This window comes from Lingula anatina, chromosome 2 (assembly GCF_051362555.1).
Source record: "Lingula anatina isolate TDL-2025a chromosome 2, LinAna3.0, whole genome shotgun sequence".
NCBI lineage: Eukaryota > Metazoa > Brachiopoda > Lingulata > Lingulida > Lingulidae > Lingula > Lingula anatina.
This window is the reverse complement of record NC_141768.1, coordinates 10,418,327-10,440,529: the sequence shown is the minus strand read 5'-3', so window position 1 is coordinate 10,440,529 and position 22,203 is coordinate 10,418,327. Positions and strand designations below refer to the sequence as shown.

The 22,203-nt window shown below is 34.8% G+C and overlaps 1 protein-coding gene across 10 annotated transcripts in view; it reads left to right on the top strand.

The window, feature by feature from the left end:
* The window catches only part of LOC106176958 (signal-induced proliferation-associated 1-like protein 2), a 51,160-nt gene extending 28,957 nt beyond the window's left edge, over positions 1-22,203 (top strand). For 8 of the 10 annotated variants that reach the window (XM_013559551.2, XM_013559552.2, XM_013559550.2 and 5 more), the window contains 13 exons: positions 1,298-1,551; positions 2,664-2,813; positions 3,280-3,416; positions 3,703-3,752; positions 5,864-6,006; positions 6,391-6,707; positions 9,307-9,418; positions 12,223-12,397; positions 12,766-12,977; positions 13,354-13,490; positions 17,791-17,950; positions 18,455-18,545; positions 19,824-20,064. In XM_013559551.2, the coding sequence (XP_013415005.2) occupies positions 1,298-1,551; positions 2,664-2,813; positions 3,280-3,416; positions 3,703-3,752; positions 5,864-6,006; positions 6,391-6,707; positions 9,307-9,418; positions 12,223-12,397; positions 12,766-12,977; positions 13,354-13,490; positions 17,791-17,950; positions 18,455-18,545; positions 19,824-19,973 (2,088 nt within the window). In that variant the 3' untranslated portion in view covers positions 19,974-20,064. Of the gene's footprint in view, positions 1-1,297; positions 1,552-2,663; positions 2,814-3,279; positions 3,417-3,702; positions 3,753-5,863; positions 6,007-6,390; positions 6,708-9,306; positions 9,419-12,222; positions 12,398-12,765; positions 12,978-13,353; positions 13,491-17,790; positions 17,951-18,454; positions 18,546-19,823; positions 20,065-20,104 lie in introns of those variants that run through there. The other 2 variants (XM_013559554.2, XM_013559555.2) reach the window with 2 other exon arrangements.

The following is a 22,203-nucleotide window of genomic DNA, read 5'->3' as shown; positions in this document are numbered from 1 at the left end:
TTAACATTGATTGTCTCATGTGGAAACTGATGCCCTAAAACAAAAATACCTTTCAACAGTAGAACATTCATACAGAAAACCATTACTTATATGATCCACATGTGATTCAATCAAATTAAAACGGCAAATGTATATGACTTAAACTTTGAAAGAAATTAAATTTGACACATACTATACTTAAACAGAAGTCCAATATGGATGGATTTTATTGCCCTAAATGTAATTAGAGATAAGCCAGACAATAAGACATACTTGCTGGGCCTCATTAGACACTTTCTTTATAATGGGTTCTTTGGACTGTGATCTTTATTGGCTATCAGCATATCAATCTTGTGGCCATGACTGGATTGATGAGCCCTGGTTTCTTATAATGTGAAGAGAAAAAAAAACAATTATTTTAAAGCAAAGACAGTTTCACGGTTTCTTGGAAGTCAGGATATAAGAAGGTAATTTGATGATATAGACCCTGTCTTTTGATTTATATTGTATCACGACAAAGAAGCATCTTAAAAGAATAATGAAGTAACCAAAACGGCACTAGCCTGATATAGAAAAGATTTATCACCTATCAGATGAGTGTTGTTTTACAGTGCCCTTAAAGGCAGCTCAAAGAATTATCTTCCACAAATTCACAAGGTGATTGTGCATCAAATTACCTAATCATTGATAAGATTGGGTACTTTAGAGCTGAAGTGGTCGGAAGGTACAAAATTTAATATAAAATTAATTTGATTGCTTTTTGGCATTCATGGGTTATGGTTGCTCTTGGATTTTATATTGCATGATGAACAGCCCCCTTAGGTTGTGCCATACTGAATTTACACTGTGTTATATTACATTATCAAATTGTGCATTTTGTAACACTGTGGGGCACACATCAAAGAGTTCATTTATAAAAGCAATCCACATTAGAGCTTGGCATTTCGCATTTGTGTGCATATCTTAAATGGCCATCTTGGGACTCATATCAAGGCCTCAAAAATGCAGTTTTCAAAAAAAAAAAGAAAATAATAAGATAGGATATTATACCTGAAAAAGCATTGGTGAGTGATCATTTGAAATAAGTGCACAGTTAATAGCTTAGTGGAATGTGCAACTTGAAAGAATTTTAATTTAAATTTCACTCTGCAAAAGCCTAAATATTAAATCAATTTATTATTATTAATCAAATTGTTATGAATATACTATCTTAATGTTTAATTCTTTATTTGTTGAATTTTTCTGTCTATTTTAGAGAAGAATATCTCATTAGATTTTTTTAAACAGAATTTAAATGAAAATCTTTTTATGACTTCAGACAGTGGAAATGACATTACGGCGTAATGGCTTGGGCCAGCTAGGCTTTCATGTCCATTATGAAGGGATAGTATCTGATGTAGAACCATACGGATTTGCCTGGCAAGCTGGTTTGAGACAAGGCAGCCGATTGGTTGAGATCTGCAAAGTTGCCACAGCAACACTATCGCATGAACATATGGTAGACCTGTTACGTACCTCGGTGACTGTCAAAGTGGTTGTTATCCCACCATTTGAGGATGGAACTCCAAGAAGGTATGGGTCAATTTACTCAAAGAAGGTTGATTTATCAGAAGCTTTGCTTTCTTCATCCCTCTAGCTTTTAAAATGTGGGTAAGGAAAGGAAAAAAAAGGCATACCACCCTTAAGATTTTAGTAACTTTCAATCATTCATGATTATAATAAAGTGAAATTGCCCTTCATGCTGCTTCACAACATTGCCTCTTACACCTAGAGCTTCTGAGGATATAGCATCATTATACCTCAGTGTATATAGTAAAATTTGTTGAATTAGAATCAGTATTTTTAAAACAAAATTTTTTTTGGGTGCTTCTTTTATCCACACAGTGTAATTTCTGGAACATCTTTCTGGATTATACTTCTCAACAAGTGCTTTATGAACATAGTTAATAGATGTTATGTTTAGCACAAATTAATGCTTTATGTACTGACTGGTAATGCATGAGAAATAAATGTCAAGTGAATTAGCACTCATTATAATGCAATTTAGATTATATGTAACTGAATTATACAAGATTAACAATTGTCATACAATTTCTGTAGCACTTCTTAATTTGTAAAACTAATGTTTCTTTTAACTCATTTATTAGTGTTGACCACTGTCGCAATAAGACTTTGGCTGTCTGCTGAAGTCATGATCTACTTTTCTTTTATATATTTCAAAGTTCACTGGTAATCTTTAAATTGCTCATAGAAATACTTATGTACATATAATTTAACATTTTCAAGAGGAAAACAGCATTAATATATTCCTGTAATGCTTCCATGTTACTTCTGGGTCCACGTGCACTAAATAACTTGGGTTTTGAACTTATTCTGGTTAAACCTGGATTTACATTAACTGTTCAACTGAAAAAATATTCAAAGCTAGTATATTTCTCATATAAAATTTTCTATCCTATGAAGTAAAAAAAAATCTATCATTTGATTACCTATGATTCTACCATACAGTTCTGTCTTACGTAATTTGTGCTTGTGCCACAAAAAAAAAAAAAAAAAAAAAGCCTGTTAACCAAGTTTAAACTTTGGAAACTGAAATAAAAAAAGCCAAATTTACATGTGCATATTGACCTAGCAGTTATCTATGTAACCCTTTCTTTGCACCCTGATTCTTCTGCTGTTTCTAGAATACCTGAGGACCCTTACTCCAGTCAGTCCTCTCTGAGCTCCCAGCACACTGTCTACTCTGTTGAGCATGCTTATGTAGATGACTCCCTGCCGCCTTCTGTGCGCAGCTCTATGCGTAGTCTGCCTGGCAGCGGGGTTTACAATCCAAGGTGAGAGGGGACACCTTGATGCTCAGAGCGTTGTGGTCGAAGTTTTTTTTTTTTTTTTAATCTGCAATAGTGCTATGAGCATTGTGTTTTATGGATGACTCTTTCTTTGTGTACAGTTCTGTGCATTTTGGAAATTGGACAACATGTTAAGAGTTGTAGCTGGTTATAAGGGAGTATTAAAATGTGTGGCGTGTACAGAGAAATATACTTTGGAAATGTGGAGGAAGTTGGGTGAGGTTTGTGATTGCATAGAGTCTGCAGTGAAGATTGTGTGAAGAATGTGTTTGATGGGAAATGAAGTTCCAAAGTATTTGACTTTAAGCCCTTTTAGGTGCAAAGTTCTGTTATAAGAAAAGAGAATTGAAACTATGAATTATTAAGCATATTAACACACCTGAAAATAAAGAAACTAATTAACTAGTAGTCAATAATGAGTTGATTTCCGGAATTCATATTATCTCTCTAGGTCTGAATCCAAACTTTCCAACTCTACCAGCCACAGTGGGAGCAACACAAACACCCTGTCTTCCACAGCTAGTTACGGATCTAAAGGCAGAGGATCTAGTGTGGACACTACCCTTCACCAGATGCCTGAACCACAGGGTGAGGAGAGCTCCTTTAAATTTTACAGTATAATATTGAACAAAATATTGTATTACTAAGTTATAAATGCTTGATGTCAAAATTTTATAGCATAGACAATTTGAAGTGTGTCCATCTTGGATATTATGTTTGTGTTGCTTCTTTTTCTTTTCAAGTATGGTTCTTTTTGTCAAAATGTAAGAAAATCACATTATATAGTAAAAAAGGTAGTTGAAAGTTTCCTCATCTTAATAGTGCTATTTTGCTAAATATAAAGTAGTTAAAGGACTTTTTTCTTTAATTTTAGTGAAGAATTGGTCCAGCAAGAGCTCATCTCAGCACTCTGGGAGAGACCAAGTAAGAATTTTTGTGTGAACTCCAAGTCAAAACATTTCCAAGCTCTGTTTTTTTTTATTTATTATTGTTATTATTATTATCATTTTTTAAGCTGATTTATTATAAAAGCTTAGTGCAATAAACAAAAATTGGGGGAAATAAAACTGTACTCAGTATTGTCAACTCATCTAGGTCACATATTTTTAAAGTCAACTACAATAACAGTTATATTAAACAAGTGTTTTGTGTGGGCATAAACATAACAGACATTGAGTACTTACAATGGATGTTGCATAGCTTTGTCATAGCCATTAGGTAAGCGGTGGACTAGGCATACTGATTACTCTTGATATTCACTGGGAATTCATGTGGGAAGTAAATCACACTCATAATAGTTACTGCTAACATAGCTGAGGTATTGTGTTCACAAATGGATTAACTTAGATCATATATAGGAGATAATCTATGTTGTGAGCAAAAAAAAAAACTGAGAATCTTTGAATTCATTGTTAAACAATCTAGTTGTCTAGTGATGTGAGTAAAATTGAATTTCCATTTAAGATATGACATGTTGACTTGAGTCCAATCAAATTGCTCTGGTGTCTTTTACACAGCCATTGTAATTAAAGTTAGCCTTGTGTTTGCCTCCCCGGCCCATTTAGATAGAACTTGGTAAAGCCATTTTAATTTCACTGGGAACCTGGCCTAAACTATCTGATCTTAGTAGGTGCATTGATAAACATGGACTATGTGATCTGTGTGGAATTTATTTGGTTATTAAGTGTGTGTGTGTCTTTGTGTGTGTGTAGGTGTGTGTATGTCAGAGAGGGAGAGGGGGGGGGGGGGGAGAGGTCAGAATTAAAAATAAATAATAAGTAATCTACTGTGTGAAGTGCCAACTGACAACCCAGTTAAAATGGCTGTAAAACTAGTGTCATGTAAAGGGAGATGAAAACTGGAACTTGCTAACAATATTTAGACTGTGAGATTTGTTGCCTCTGGCACAAGTTAAAGCTTTGTGGCCAGTGATGAAATTCTTTTGATTTGGGGATAATATAAAGCTTACTGAATTTATAACATCTCACTATAAAGATACTAAGTACAATGTTCAATTTAGATGTTGGGAGGGAGGACTTAAGTGTCAAAATCAGGTAAATAACATAAGTTAACCATGTGAAAAATAAATAGATCAATGTAAAAATTTGCAAAGAAGTAAAACAAAGAAAAAAAAACATGAAACAAATTAGTACCAGTTAATCTCTAATACCAAAAACCTCATCATAATGCATTTCCATTTAAGCCAGCCCACTGGGTATTATAGTGTTCAGTCACTTCAGATCTGTCCTTGCTTTTAATGACAGCTGCATATGGAGGACAGCTATTGGGTAAACCATCTATTATATTTGTGCATGTAAAGGTCAGGGATTACATAGCACACCAGGGGCTACACAGCTAGAAATGACCTTGACCAATCTATCACTAAGAGCCTACCTAGATTGTGGCACGTAGGCTACTTTCCTGCTTGCGTCACTTATAAAAGGAAAGAGAAATCCGAGTGATGAGAAACCTCAAGCTTGGACGTCATTAGTAAGGTTTTGATGCAATTTCTATGTTCGAGGGTAATCTTTTCTGACAGGCTAAATTATACCTTGGACAAATAGTCATCTCATGGATGAAGTCTGAAATAGGCAGAAACCATTTAAAGAGTGTGAAGAGTTTTATTAGTACAAATTGAAGCAAGTGCTTGGAGAGATGAGGGTTAGTTCCAACCTTAGCATCCAGACCACATGAACAGAGCAGCTTTGTCATTAGAATTTTTTTTTGTTTTTTGCTATTTTTATTTTTAGGGGTTATTTTGGTTTGAAATAGTGTCAAAGTAAAGTTAAATCCTTAATGTGTAACTTCAACTAGAATTTGTGTAAGGGTGTGCATTTGTGTGTGTGTTGGTGCGAATACGTGTGGGTGTTTATATGTGCATGATACACGTGTTTGCTTCTTAGACTAACACTAAGCTTGGATTGTTAGATGCTAAGAAGTGAAACTACACAGGTCATTGATCTCATTTCATGTTTGTGTGCTATTCTGTGGCATTTACGTAATCGGAACCACTATGTTATATCTTATTATTCCAGGGTTTATCACAGAAGACAGGAGACCATGAAGACTGGTATAGGGAGACTGGTTCCACAGGTCTACAGGGCCATCACAATAATAATTACCTGAGTTCAGCTGAGCAGGGCTACAAGGTCCTGACTGCCTCAACCCCAGGGACTGGGTATGTCACTGACACTATTGGTTTTTCTCAGGTCATGTTAGAATGTTTGATTTATTTTAAATTTTATTATATATATATATATAGGCATTGTTTATAGGAAAGCAACTTTTAAATCACATGCCATCATTTAGTTATAGGTACAACTTCAAAGTTTCATTTGATTGAAAATCTATAGTCTAGGTAATTAATTGACTAGAGCTACTGCAATGCTGATAATGGAAGATATAATCCTTATTATGATATTTTTGTTTTACATATACCTCTGCTCTAATAATCATTATTATATTTTTATAACAGATTATCTTTAGAGATAATGAAATATTTTATCAGGGATACCTCAGGCCCTAGAATCTTTATTATATATTCCATTGTTTGTATTGCCAGGTTTACCTCCGACCACATGCATCAGAGTAGCTCCACCACCACTCCTGTTCCCTCACAAGATGGCCATGGTGGCAGCAGCAGTGGCAAGCCCAGTCCTGGCACTGGCTCTAACCAAAACCGCTCCCCAGGCCAATCTGGGAGTGACCACCGCCGCATGCTGGCAGCGATCAGTGGCTCTAATCCCTCCATCAGCAGTTCTAATCTCAGTCAGATCAGTGATGTGTCTTCTTTGTCCAGCAACTCATCCCACGCAGGCAGTCGGTCACGCCCACAGCACGGCTCAACTATGGAACTAGCCCCGAGGGATCATGGGAAAGGTAGATGTTATTTGTTGCTTGTGTTTTGATGTTGGCTTATTTGTAAATCATTGTATTTTTAGATTGTTATAATTATTCATTTTCCAATGAAAAAAGTATCTGTGTATTTTATTATGTACAGACACAGATGTGTCTGTACATATTGCCATCACCTGCGTCTGTCGTCGCCGTCGCCGTCGCCGATCATGTCGCCGTCGCTGTCGCCGTCGCCGTGCACTTTCAGCGTTAACACCATAAGTGGAAGACAGTTTTACTTTTTGGCTTTATATTTACAGAGCTGACTAATATTCATAAAACGCAGGTCAAGTTCGAAAATCAGCATGATCGGGCCATTATTGTAGAATTTATGCTGTTTTTTTCACTTTTTAGCATATATGCAACACTGTTAACACATTTCAAAGAAAACCGATTGGCCTGTTGTCATGAAACTCACAGGAGTAATCAGTCTTACTAAAACGCAGATCAAGTTCGAAAATCGGCATGATCGGGCCACTATTTTAGTAGTTATGCTGTTTTTTCACTTTTCAGCATATATGCAACACTGTTAACACATTTCAAGGAAAACCGATAGACCTGTTGTCATGAAACTCACAGGAGTAATCAATCTTACTAAAACGCAGGTCAAGTTCGAAAATCGGCATGATCGGGCCACTATTTTACTAGTTATGCTGTTTTTTACACTTTTCAGCCTATATGCAACACTGTAAACACAATATAAGAAAAACAGATGGGCCAATTGTCATGAAAGTCACAGGAGTGGTCAATTTTACTAAAATGCAGGTTGAGTTCGTAAATCAGCATAATCGTGCCATTATTTTAGAAGGTATGCTGTTTTTTCACATTTCTTTAGGCATGTTAACAGTCTCATTATTAAACTAATAAGATACGTGAAAGTGTTTGTTTGACATTTCCTGCACCTTTACAACATTGTTAGTTGATTATGTAAAAATGATGGTAAACTTGTTATCATGTATTGTATAATAGAGTTTCAAAAATGGAAATAAACTCATATCATTGCAATTTGTCAGATTCAATCATTCACTATGTTCAGAATCTCAGAATGGAAGAAATTGGACATTTAACACTGCTCTATTGATACTTTTCTCATGTCATCAATTTTCTTAGTTGATCATATAAAAATGGCAGTAAACTGTTAATTTTGTTTTATGTTAAAAATTGTTAAAAATGGGGAAAAAAACATTTCAGAACAGTGCTGTCTTGTTTACATTTTGGCATTTTCAAGTTGTGACTTTGAAGTTCCATGGGCCTGAAGACCTTTGCTAGTCACATTTTCTGAATATCCATGATACTAATATTTTATTAGTAAAAATTGATGGTCATTATGCTGTTAAACATTATGTAACATTGCATCAAAATTTGAAAAAAACCTATTTTGGGCACTGCTCCCATGATTACCTTTTAAGAAAAACCATGTCACTTACTGTTCTCAAACTTACAGGAAAGAAACATGGGACTAAAATACAGCTTCAGTAGGCAATGTAATCTGCCAGATAAACAGTTTTTTTTTGTGAAAATTTAATTTTTCACATATTGGCATTTTCAAGGTGTGACTTTGAAGTTCCACAGGCTTGAAGACCCAGGCTAGTCACATTTTCTGAAAATCCATGATACATATATTTTGTTATTAAAAATTGATTGTCATTATGCTGTTAACCATTATGTAATATTGCATCAGAATAGAAGAAAACACAATTTTGGGTGCTGCTGCCATGATGACCATTATGGGAAAACCATGTTACTTATGATTGCCAAACTTTCAAAAAAGAAATACAGGACTGAAATGCAGCCTGAGTTGGAAAAGCAGTCTAATTGACTTCTTTTTCTGGAAGTTTTACATTTTCAAAGTGTGAACTTGAACTCCCATGGGCCTGAAGCTTTATGCTTGTTTCACATTTTACTTACATTGGTATTACCTGTTGAGCATAATTAAAATTTGATGTTGAATTTGCAGTTTAACATAATGTACTTTTGCATCAGAATTGACAGTAGCCTATTTTGTTATTTCCTGCTTTTTGTCTGTACATTTGACAGCTTTGCTGCCTTGTTTTTTTTTTTTTTTTTGTGAAAATTTAGTTTTTCACATATTGGCATTTTCAAGGTGTGACTTTGAAGTTCTACAGGCTTGAAGACTCATGCTAGTCACATTTTCTGAAAATCCATGATATGTATATTTTATTATTAAAAATTGATTGTCATTATGCTGTTAACCATTATGTAATATTGCATCAGAATAGAAGAAAACACAACTTTGGGTGCTGCTGCCATGATGACCATTATGGGAAAACCATGTTACTTATGGTTGCCAAACTTTCAAAAAAGAAATACAGGACTAAAATGCATCCTGATTTGGAAAAGCAGTCTAATTGACTTCTTTTTCTGAAAGCCTTATGCTTGTTGCACATTTTACTTACATTGGTATTACCTGTTGAGCATAATTAAAATTTGATGTTGAATTTGCAGTTTAACATAATGTACTTTTGCATCAGAATTGACAGTAGCCTATTTTGTTATTTCCTGCTTTTTGTCTGTACATTTGACAGCTTTGCTGCCTTGTATATGTTTGTTTTCTTATTTTCAGATGATCGTCGTCAAACTACCCCAGTGATAGGTGGCGCTAAGTCAGCATTCCGTCGCCCATATCTAGACATGTCTCCCATGAGCAGCAACAGCAGTAGTCCCAAGTCTAACAGGTATGCCTAATATACCAAAATTTAATGCATTTAAATGGGGATGCAATTAGCTAATAGATGTCAAATTTGCATAGACATGCTATTTATTGTTTTCAGAGAAGGAAAAATATATTCAGTTTGCATCTAAAATCAAGAGAGCCAGTTGAGTGAAAATCATTGTGTCCTGGAAAAGGGAAAGAAAGAAAAATCAAAATATTTTAACAATCAGCTGGAACTGTATTTTATGTCCAATATAAAGAGCATTGGACTGGAAAAGCTGAGCTGATCATGAGTCTTGCTGACACACAGCCTAGATCAACCTTATGACAGACTTCAGAGTATTTTGAAGTTAGATGTGAAGGTGTCTCCAGGTAGACTGATTTAAAGCAGATCCAGAAATAGTTTTCAGTCAGCCATGATAATGACCTTCAGTAAACTCAGTCATCAAGGATATCAGTCTATAAGATTTAACCTTTACCTTTTACCTTCACTGTTTGGATCTGTTAAATTGGAAGAGGACATTGCCTCAAGAGCGATGCGAAAAAAATTTTTTTTTTCTTTTTTTGTCGGAGTGAAATGAAACTATTGATTGAAACTATTGTATTAGCACTAGTCTGGTTTCCAAATGTTGCCAATTTCAAGTATCCATTGTATTCACAAAAAATATGTGGGTTCAGACAAATATATAATTTTGCATGGCCCAGGCATCATTTAAAAAAAGCGATTGACTAAAAAAAAAAAAATTTTTAGGAATTAGTGGTTGTCATTTGCCATATATATAGCTGAACTGCTGCCACAGGATATTGGATGTCAGAAATTTAAAAAAAATATATATAATTTGTTGGTTATTGCTTAAACCAGTTTTTTTTCTCTGATTAATCACAAGAAGGTCTAGTCAAATAGCAAGTATATAATTCAACTGTAGATTATTGATCTCATCTCATCTGTACCTAGACAGGTTTATTAGGTATCACTAGTTCCCAGGGGTCTTGTGCAGTTGACAGTTTTAAATTTATTCTAAAAGCATGGGTGCCTGGATGGCAAAGGTTGCCATGTACATGTAATAGAAGGAATACATTAAAAAGATTGATCCAAGAGTTCAGCTAGGTAAAAATGTCCAACCCAGCAAAGAAATATTTAAACAATCCTTTGAAAATGTGAACACAGAAAGTGCCTTAATGACAACTAGTGTAGTATATTAAGAGAACTACTCTTGCTTCATAATAAGTGAACAATTGACAGTGCTAAAAATTTCCCTAATTTATATAGTATTATTTTCATTACATAAATCATTTAAAAGTAAGAGTTTGAGGGGACCTCATTAGTTGTTTTAATGAAGCCTATTTTGTGGACACTTTGTAAATTTCCCCTGGTGATTCATACACAACATGACCTCAGATTTCTGATACATTATTTAACATGTGTCTCTTTATCTAGTTTTGTACATTGTCACAAGGAACAATTTTATCCCATTTCAAACTATGACTTGAAACCAACCATTCTAAAAATAGACAAATATTGACATACATATTGTTAGTTCACATAATTGTTGATAGGTTGTTCAATATGAAATTGGTTGTTAAACTGCGTTTTAGATGTGAGAATTTCACGGGGAAGAGAGATAAAAATGGCAAGAGACTAAAGCATTATAGTAATTGTCATCTATTAATTGCCTGATAATGTTTCACGTGTATAGGGGTTGGCATGATGCCAATGAAGTCTTTAGGATATATGTAGTAATGGACAGTGGAGCTGTCTATTGGTTTTATAGATCTAATGAATAAATGTACTGGGTTGTTGACAGCAAATCAACTTTTACTGATAAAGATGATTTTTCTGTCTGATTAAAAAAGATTTATCATACGAAACAGTGAGTGGGTAATATGGCATCAGAGAAGGGATAAAATTCTACTTGCCATTCCCACTCCCAGCCCCTCCCTTTGTACATGCTGACATAAATATTCCACTATTTTTATAATTTATTTTCCTAGTTATTTATTGTGTGTGCATAGCTAGGCCAGTGATGCAGGTGAATATGGAAATTTGTTTCTGGTGTTAGTAGCAGTTGTAATTTGGTATTTATTCATTTATTTTTTTAGCATCATTGAAACATTCAAGAACCAGGCAGCACATAATCATTAAAATACTTCCCATGAAGCTCGCACAATTTCTGTTAGATTATAAAAGCTTTAAGGGGTGGAATGATGTTATTTTTTCTTCAGTCAACAGCTAATATTGAGATAGGTTCCAATATTTCCAATGAAGAAAAAATCACATCATTCTTGTAACTTAACACAGCTGATGAAATTCTTCTCTTCTTTAAGGGGTGGAGATCTAATAAAAGAGATGTCAGGTCATTCTATATAAATCAGATTATTATTATTACTTTATTAATTTTTTTATTTTTTATTTATTTATTTATTTAGAATTTTAGTATGCATTGACTTGTGTGCAAATAGAAATTTGTCATTAACATGCACATTGTATGTCTTGTTTTTATGTGGATATTTACTATTTCAAAGAGAAATGCTGTCTTAAGTGTCTAGACAACCAGATCCAAGGTTGTTTTGTTTACAAGTGCAGTTATATAAATGTAGTTATATAAATAGAAATTCATTAGGGGGGTGTATGTTTTTTCTTTCCTTGCTCTACATTATTTCTTGACACACACCTCACCAAGGCAAGAAGCTAGATAAAAAAAAGCCTATAGATATAGTCTCAGGTGTATTTTTTTTTTTTTTTTCCTGAAAGGGGATTTTGTATCTATTATTCTCTTAACAAATGATAATCTTTGTGTGTTTGTTTGTTTTGTTTTGTTTTTCTAGAAATGCTCAAGTGCCAGATGATTCCTTCTCAGCACGTTTAAGACCAGGAGTGTCTGCACTGCCACCTAAGGGACTGCCTCCAAAGCCAACCAGCCAATCAACAATGTCATTCCAAGAGGAACTTATGAGGCTCATAGACCCTGATGTATCAGATGCAGAGATTCGTCAAAATAAGGTGGGTTATAAAAAAATTGATAATGTGACCAATTTGGCATAAAAATTATAACAAGATATATGATATCTTTAATCATCTCTCTTGAACTGTGTTATGGGGGATTCATATTAATAAATAGAAGAAGGAAGATAGGATCTTTTTCTTGATTTCTTTCCTACATTGTTAGACAAAGTTTCTGAATAACATTGTGGTGTACATATGATTGCTTTTGGTTTGTCTCTTATATGTGACCTTATGTTCAACAAAGAGCCTTGAGAATCCATCTGTCACTAGATGCAAAAATAAAGCATGACATTCCTGTTGCTTTTCTGCTATAATGAATGGAGAGACTAAAAACCCACACCAACTATTATTTACTCACATTCAAGGGCACAAATCCTCAGGCTCAGTTTTCAGCCAAGCGCGGAGCCAGGTTACAGCGCACACTGTCGGATGAGAGTTTGGCAGGTGGGGGACCTCCAGTGCGTGGCAAGTCTCTACTTCCAATGGACATGCAGCTCGGCAGTGATGTGATCTTCACCACTGCTGTACCAGCTCAGGTGATATCCACCAGGAGGGAGGAACTCTCCAAGGAACAAAGGTGAGACTCCAGGTGTTATATTAGGTTATATGGGGATGTTGATTCAGACAGACGTATCACTAGAGAGAGACACTCAAATCAGAAGAAAGGTAGAAAAATAGAAGGTAATGGAAAATAATAATAATAATAAGGATGGGAACTAACTTAGATTGATGGAAAGAACAATGTTCCTGCACACAATCACATACTGTCTTGATTGATTGTTATAGAAGCAGGAAAAATAAATTCTTAATGAATGAAATGACTTCTGAACTGACATGATACGAAGGTTCCCACTGAAAAATGAAAGTTCCAATGCCTTTATTAATGTGCAAACCTTTGTAGGTTATTTAAAGCAAAAAGTTCAGTATTTATAGTAATTTGTGTAACATTGTAGGTTGTCTCCACGTGCGACCACCAGCTTTCACAAACGAGATGGCCATTCCAGTAACAGCCCCATCCTCCCTCTGCCAGATGCTGCGTCAGGATTGGACTGGAACAACCTAGTAGATGCAGCCAATAAGGCATTTGAAAGTAAGTGTTGCCAGTTGCATGTATATTTACTAAAGATACACAACTTTATAAGTTGAAATGTCAGTCACCAAATGTTTAGAGGTGTGACAACTCCAAATTAAGGGGGCCATAGGAGAGTTTTTGGGTGAAATAAAAAAATAAGTTCACAAAATTGGCCTGTGATAATTTGCAATGTTCTGTCAATTACTGGTGAGCACTTCATTATATTTATCAAATTTCAAGTCAGAATTACCATATAAGTGTTTATTGCAAATTTTTCTTCACATTGCTTATGGCAAATGAATAGTTACATTCCTTGAGTATTTTGTGTCAATTTTTGAGCAAGAATAGTAGTATTACATAGTATTACATTATGTACAAGTGAAGAAGCATGCCTCTCATGATCAGTTATTATTATTATTATTATTATTATTATTATTATTATTAGTTGTTGTTGTTGTTGTAATAGTTAGAAAATGTTCTCATTTTTTCTATCAGTACGATTTTATTATTATTATTATTATTATTATTATTATTATTATTATTATTATTATTATTATTAGTTGTTGTTGTTGTAATATTTAGAAAATATTCTCATTTTTTCTATCAGTACGATTTTAGACCTATAAAATTCCATGAAATTCTTTAAAATATGAGTAGGTCATATGGTATTTGTGTCTATCCAAGTGTGTGTATGTTTAAAGGATCAGTCATTGTTTTTAAACCCACATAGGATTAAGAATAAAATGATCTTGGTGACAATATAGTTAACAGTCATTTTATGCAACCATGCTCCTAAGATGCTGCTTTTGTGTCCAACTCCCAAACCACTATTTGATTGATTCCTAGAAAAGACATACATGCATGATGGGACATCAAGTAAAGGAGGGCTTTATGATGCAGCAGTTCATAAATGCTGCCAACTATGCAGGCATGGCATACCACAAATTTTTTAAAGAAACATGCGGAGGCAGCTTTCACATATTTCATTACTGTCATTGTCTTCAAGCCATGTCACCATCGGGTCTTATATTGACTTGAAACAATCAGACTTGTATCCTGAAGTAGATTATTATTTGCTAAACAATGAATTTGAAATCTCAAGGTTGCACTAGAGTGTCCTTCAGTTTTTGAGTTAGACTATTGTTGCTGCAATTGCTGGCATGGCCATGCATATTGTATCCTACCCTTTTAAGCAAGTCATGAAAGTGTTTGGTTAAGAATATCATAATATACATGTCATTGATAATAAGTTGTGGTAGATGTATGATTCAGTTGCAGGAATTTTTACAATTAAAATAAGAACTTTTAGAGTGAAGTATCTGCAGTATGGTTTGTCCCTTTCAACTTTCTTGCTTTTTGCTTTGACATATAAATGACTATTCATATTAAAGAGAAAATCAGTGGGTTTTTTGACATATGGAAACATATTCATTTAAAAGTACCATAAAATTAAGCAAATTTGGCTCAAAGTCTGTCCACCTTTGTCATACTTCATGACCCACATTAAAGAAATTAAAAAATCAAGAAAAAAAATATAGCACAGGGACACAAGTCATGTTTTAATAAGCATGGTTGCTTTAAATTTCCCTTCCGACCAGACACCTGTAATAAGATAGCTTAATAGGCTGCTTTGAAGTTGAATTGACAAGAAGTATAAGCTGCCCCAGGAATGGCCTTGTACAAATCCAACACAGCTTTTATGTCACCAAGGCCGCCATCATTAAGAGGGTAGGCTGGTTAGAAGACCTGCTTGTTCAGGTGGGCTGGAGTAGGCTTAGAGACTTGTCAAAGCCTCAGCAGCAAGCTATAAGCATTTACTGTAAGCTTCTTACATTTAGTTCAGGTAAAGATTTTGAAACCAAATTATTTACTTAAACTCAGAAGTTGATTTGTGGACCTTGTGTAACTAGGCGTTTATTATGTAGGGCAAAGTAGCGAGGACTTAAAACAGGTAGTATTTTAGGATATAAATATTGAAATGGCAATCTTCACGTTGACAGTTAACAGGACAACTCCATATATGAGGTCTGAATTTTAAGAGTGAAGGTAAATTACATGGGTTACATTATTTATACACACAGGGACTTGCCTATGGACTGACTGACTCTCTCTCTCTCTCTCTCTCTCTCTCTCACACACACACACACACACACACACACACACACACACACACACACACACACACATGTAGGCATGCACCCGTTCATATGTTAACACAGATACAAGCATGCAGGCGTATCCACATGCACATACATGACATGCACCATGGAAAATGTGAAAGTTGTTCATGTAGCACAATCCAGGTCCACAGAATGGAGCAGATAAGGTCATCATATGTAACAATGAACAGGTGAAAAACAGGTGGTTTACCTGGTAGACTATATACACAGCTCCTGTTCTGTTAAGTCTGTGTGGGTGGAACAAGTTTAAAGACGAGGCTCTCAAGTAGCTATGCACTTAAATAGTAGCATGAGTACTTGCCAAACAAAGGGCATGAGTGTGTGTGTGTGTGTGTGTGTATGTGTGTGTGTGTGTTAAGTTACATAGTAAGAAGTTGCCTAGACATGCAGTTTACGGGTAGTTCATCATTACAGAATGTATTGATGTCCTTTCAATTAGAGGTAAAGGGAAAGAACAAATGGGGCTCCATTTCTCACTGACAGTTATTTTTAAATCGATTTTTCCAATACATATATACTTCATTATATTTTTATTAGTATTTCATCTCCGTTTCCTTTACCACACACTTATTAAGTTGCAGCTGTTCATTTTTTCTCATCATAATTGCGTATGATTTATTTGCATAACATGCGCTAAGGTCAAGGCGACATTCTGTGTCAGATGAGACATTGATCTAATAATAGCTCAAGCTGCCAATACAAATGATGGTGTTCATTGCCAGCTGTGGGCACCATTTATAGACATGTAGTTTCTCTGTTCTTAGGGACTTTTTTCCTAGATGTCTGTGGGGAATAAATATTGTTCAAGGTGTTGTTCTAGGACAAAAATGATGCATGTGGCATCTTATTAGTTAGAACATGTATGACAATGCAGGCTTCGTTATTGGGCAATTACGGATAACCCTAGCTGCCATTAGTGTACTTTGTGTTGTTCTACCCTCAAGGTGGCATTACTGTATCTGTGTGCCATGCTGTGAAGCATGTAAAGATATAAATCACATTAATGAAACAGCACTCGACGTTATGTCTGTAGTTACTTAAAGACAGAAAAAGGAATAGCAGCAAGAATTTCAGCATACTTACGTAGTGCAGACATTTGATTTTGTCACATTAAGTGAGTAGATGTTTTTATGTAGAAGTTTTGAGAAAACATTCTTGTGTATGTGAATGGATATTTGGTATAAAATTGGATGCAAGAAGGTACCTTTAAAAGCATGAAAAGGATGTCTCTTTCATTGTCTTTGTGACAAATTTAGATTATAAACCTGTATTGATCAAAATATGCATTCAAGTGGAGGCAAGCGAGCAACATCACCACACTTTTAGATTAATTCTTTCTGGTATCATTAATTCATTTAATTAATTATTTTATTTGAATGCTGCTATACTTTGCTGTTTACAAAGTGCAACCTTTTCTCAAGGAAAGTGACTAAAAACAGTGGCACATTAAGACACAGCCAACATATTCCCATACGTGTAAAATATATTCAGCATTTGTAAGCGTTCACCACTTCGGCATTTAAAACCCTCAGTAATATACTGAGGTATTCGACATCCAGTTATAGATTTCCATTGCTTTGATGTGTGTGTGTGTTGAATACCTTGGGACCAGCAGCTGTCACATGCTCAGCTGAACTGGCATGTAGAAAAAGACTAGCTGTTCTCTCAGGTATGAAATGTTATTCTACATTTGGTTGAAACAGTTTCCTGGGCAATCATTTGAGAACTGTATATTTGTACATGGAGTGTTGATATAGAATATGTTGTCCTTGGATGTCTTCCTGCTTGTGCCAGCTAGCTTCCAGCAGATGAGTTGAGCTCAGAACATATGGTGCTCCAGCAGCCATTTTCATTGTTGACCAGTTAACAAATAGGGAATGTTGTCTCATTGAAGTTGCTGTTGGATTTTAATTGGACATCCTTATTTTTTTTGTCTTCATGTAAATGTCAATCTACTTCAGTTGAACTGAAGCAGTGAGAAAAGTAATTTGTTTTGTTTACCTGAAGCTGAACATTGGCAATATGTATTTGAACATAGGTATAAGTTTTGGGGCATTATAATTACAATGATATATCATATGTACAGTCCAAGTCTGGGTTAATTACTCCTAAATTTGATTTCTATTTTTTATTTGCAGCACTGGATGTCAATAATGACAAGTCAGACAGTGGTGTAGCACTCAGTGATTCAGCAGAGATGCCTGATGACCATGGAGGAGGAGGAGATGCAGGGAGATTGGGAGACAGAGGGCGCTATACATCTCATGACCGGCACCTGCCAAGACAAGCTAACCCAAGGTAACAAGGAGGGAATGATTATGTGGAGATTAGAGCTCTGGTTTCTAAATTTCTACCTGATCAATATGTCATTTTGCCTTTTGCAGCAGAATATTATAATTGTGGTACATAAAGCTATGCTTTTGATAGAACGTTAGTCATACATTTATTAAAGACTCTTTGGAGTTTAAAAAAATTTACTTGTAGTATGACCAATACTTTGGACTGCCATAAGAAAAACACTTATTGAATTTATTGACTTATCTAAAATGATTTAAGATCAATGAAATATGGTTTGAAATTGTTGAAGTTATGAGCACAGAATGATAGAGATAAGATATATGCATGCATGCACACATGCACACACACACACACACACTTCAAAGGCTCTCTTTGCCACTAAAAATATAAAATATTTTCATTTGACCAAAAGCTTACCTTTAAGGGAACTACAGATAACTAAATGGCTTCATTATCAAGGAGAACACATATATTTGTGACAGGTATTTCTGATTGTTATTACAGCACTCCTTGGCGCCCAGTCCCACCTGCCTCGGCACAGAGGGTACAGGAGCTGGAGGCCAGATGTGTGCAGTTGCAGCAAGAGTTAGACAAGGTAAGCAATATGAAATGAAAGTAAGAAGCATGTTTGTTAAAACTGCCTGAAATTTTCTACTTTCAGCACTGCCTCTTAGGGAAACTGTATAATATTTATATGTAAAAGAACTGCTGCAAAGAAAGGTTATGATCTTCGACAACAAAATCTTTTGTCCAAGATACTGAAAATTTGTTAATATTTAGAAATGGGCTAAAAAAAACTAGAAGAGCATGCCTGAATCCAATCCTTTGAAAATAAAATGAAATACCTCTTCCCAGCTTACAAACTTATTTTTCTTTTATTACATAAAGAGCATGTTTCAGTTTTGATAAATGTGTGACCCCTGTAAAGCTACTGTGTGGCTGTTCTAACTAGTATCTCTCCCAAGTTTACAATATATAAAGCATGGGTTTCAGGCAGCTTTGTTAATTTGAAAACATTTTTAACATATAGAGTGTAAAGTTGGCATTAACTTTGAAAATAGAATTAATATAGAAAGTAAAAGGCTACTTGTATAAACCCAGTATGCTATTGTAAAGTAACTACCTAGCCACTCTAATAAGTGTTTGTTTATTCATTGCAGTATTCATTTATGGTTAATTTTGTTTTGATTATTTGATTAGTGTTAATAGAAATGAAAATGCAATCATCCTCAAATGTGGTTGATGGAACATATAAAGCATACTGGCATAGTAGTTAGCATTTACTGTATTGTGTTTCTGGAGTGATCCAACTAGCCTGCAATGCCTCCCTCCTCTCTGTCCCCCTTCCATCTACCACCCCCAGTACCCCACCCCCCACTTCTCTTACTCTTGCTCATTTAGTCTAATCTATACAGAGTATGTACTGTGATGTCCTAACTTCTGTTTCAGCCCTAAGATGAGCTGGTATGTCCTGCTTTCTTTAAGTGTGAAACTGTCTTCTCTTTTGTCAGCAACTTGAGCAAACTGTGTGCAATCAAGGTCTATGCTCTATCATTGGGTGCATTTTGTGACAATTGTAGATTCTTAGACATTTGGCATCATCATTTTGTGTTGCTTTCTGTTCTTCATCCATTTTGCATTTTTTTAAAGTTTACTCAGTAACAGAAATTAAAATGCATGAGATTTAAGTTCTTTTGGAAACTTTGATGATCCTTTATATAGTTAGAGGGTCATTTTTTTTCTACAAAACATCTTGAGTGACGCCTAGGTAATATGAAAAGAGGAATTAAAAAAAAAAAAACAAGACAAGAATGTACAAATTGCTTCACCAGTATGAGCTGACCTTGATTATACCATTTCTTGCTTATAACAGGAAAGAAGAGCAAAACGGGGGTTGGAAAGTGAAATTGAACACCTGAAACAAGAAAATCTACTCCTCCTGAGAGCCCTGTATAACAACGACAGGCGTGGCCAAATGCAACTCTGTCGCTTTGGACTCAGAGGTTCAAACCACCACTTTTGAGAGACAGCTCACTGACACTCACTAACATTTCTTCAGTAGGAAACTCAGGGGGGGTTACTACAAGTATTCTTCTCTTCCCCCCTGGGTTATCTTTTACTCTGTATATTTGACTTTTCTCATCTCTTACGCAGGAGAGACAAGATAAAGACGCTCTGCAGATGGAGGTCCAGCAGCTACGGCAAGACAATTTACGCCTTCAGGAAGAATCTCAAACTGCAGCTGCACAGCTACGGAAATTCACAGAATGGTTCTTTAATACCATTGACAGACAGTAACGGAGAGAGAGAGCGCCATATCACAGTTTTCTACCACTACCTATTATGACAACATGTGTGACTTCAATTTTTTTTTTTTAATTAAATAGATATAGATGGTATGAATATTTATAAAGAATCCAGCAAAGCCGCAAGTGATGGAGTAGTTTAGAGGACAGCATATTTCTGACTCAAAAAACAATCAAAATGAACTTTTATCCAAAAAAAAAAAAAAAAAAAACTATGACTGATTTGACTAACTTTGCTTAGCCATCAATTAAAATGGTAGTTGCCAGTATACAAGAAGGTGCCAGACATTGTCATTGCAACATACATGACAATGAACTCAATTTGTGCATTTTTGTTGAGACATCAAGATTATGACTATTTTTGTGTGAAATGATGAGTTTCATTACAGGAGTTTATTGCTTATTAATTAAATGTTTGATAAATGTTTTGAGTTTCATTGGTTTTGTGCAAGCTTATTGTTATCATTTTAAAATGTCTCATTTTAAGACATCAGTACATAATTTTTAGACACTGTACACTTGCTAGAACTGAGGATATCATGTTGTAGATTTATTGAAGAATCACGTATAGTACACCCAGAATCTCAAGTGGTACTCAGCATCATATCATCTTTTTCATTGTGTATATATATTTTTTTCATATCAGTCATTGTCTGTGAGGTATTCTGTCAATCTTTATTCACAATATTTAAGAAATCTGAAATCTTTAGGAAGTCAGTGGAATCTTGGTAGATATCAAAGGGTAATGTTGTGTTTTTATTTTTAATTTTTTTTGACATAGGGAATGGGGTATAAACAGATTTTTTCTTTTTTAATGTCAGTCAGTGGTTTAAGCATCTTACTTGAATATATACTGTGTACCAAAATAAATTACAGTTGATGGCATTTCATATTTCAAAGCGTTATATAACATGGTCTATTCATTCAAAAAACTGACACTGCAACTTTTTTGAAAACTTTGAAACATGAAGAATATTATATTTATTCATCCATGTAGATTCTGAAAGTGCTACATGTATTTCGTATAGGGGTGCATTATATATTTGTGAAATATTGCATTCAACAAGCATTCAAATGAATCTTCACCATCCTCATTTGCCACCAAATCTGTACCAAATTGTTTAAGAAACTCTCTTGTTTCAGTGGTTTAGAATTGATTTTCTTAACATGTGTACCTAGAGGGCCATGAGACCTGTGCTGCATGACTGACTGATTTCAGATGTGATAGTTGGTGTGTTTACCACCTTTGTATTATACTGTCATATCCCAACTTTCAGGGTAAATATGATAGGAGTTTGGATTGCATATTTAACAAGTAAAAAAATTGAAATTAAAACTGATATGTGACGCTAGATACCTCTAATGGCAGTAGAGTCATTTAATGTAAGGCAGAGGCAGAAATAACAGTTGTATGTGAATGCATGTATCTTAATGGCATTAGGATGGAGTTCCTTTTTTGTATCAAATAAGGAAGTTGTTTGACTGATAAGCATAAAATGGTTTGCATATGCCATGTTTGAACCAGTTTTTTCTTATTTCTAGAAAAAGGTTTGAAATTTGATATCATACATTTATTAAAGTTAAGATAAGTTATTAAATATAGAAAACTCTAGCAAAATCCATTTTTATTGAGTATTTCATGCTAATATTTCACTCCTATGCCTTTTAGATATTTGTCTTCGGTTCTTAGAATATGTTTTATCTTATGAATGGACATCAGTCACAGTGTATCATATCATTTGTAAATTAATTAATTGTGTCAGACTGGGTCAGGATTTGTGTTATCCTCCTCCATAGTACATTAGACCAGGAGGGTTTGTTTGTATTTGTATTTGTGTACAGTCATTTGTATTATTTAGGCAACACTCATTGGTCATGGACGTTGTAAATATGACATCAATCTCCTGAAGCTTCATATCATTGAATAAATTTGTTATTATATCTTGA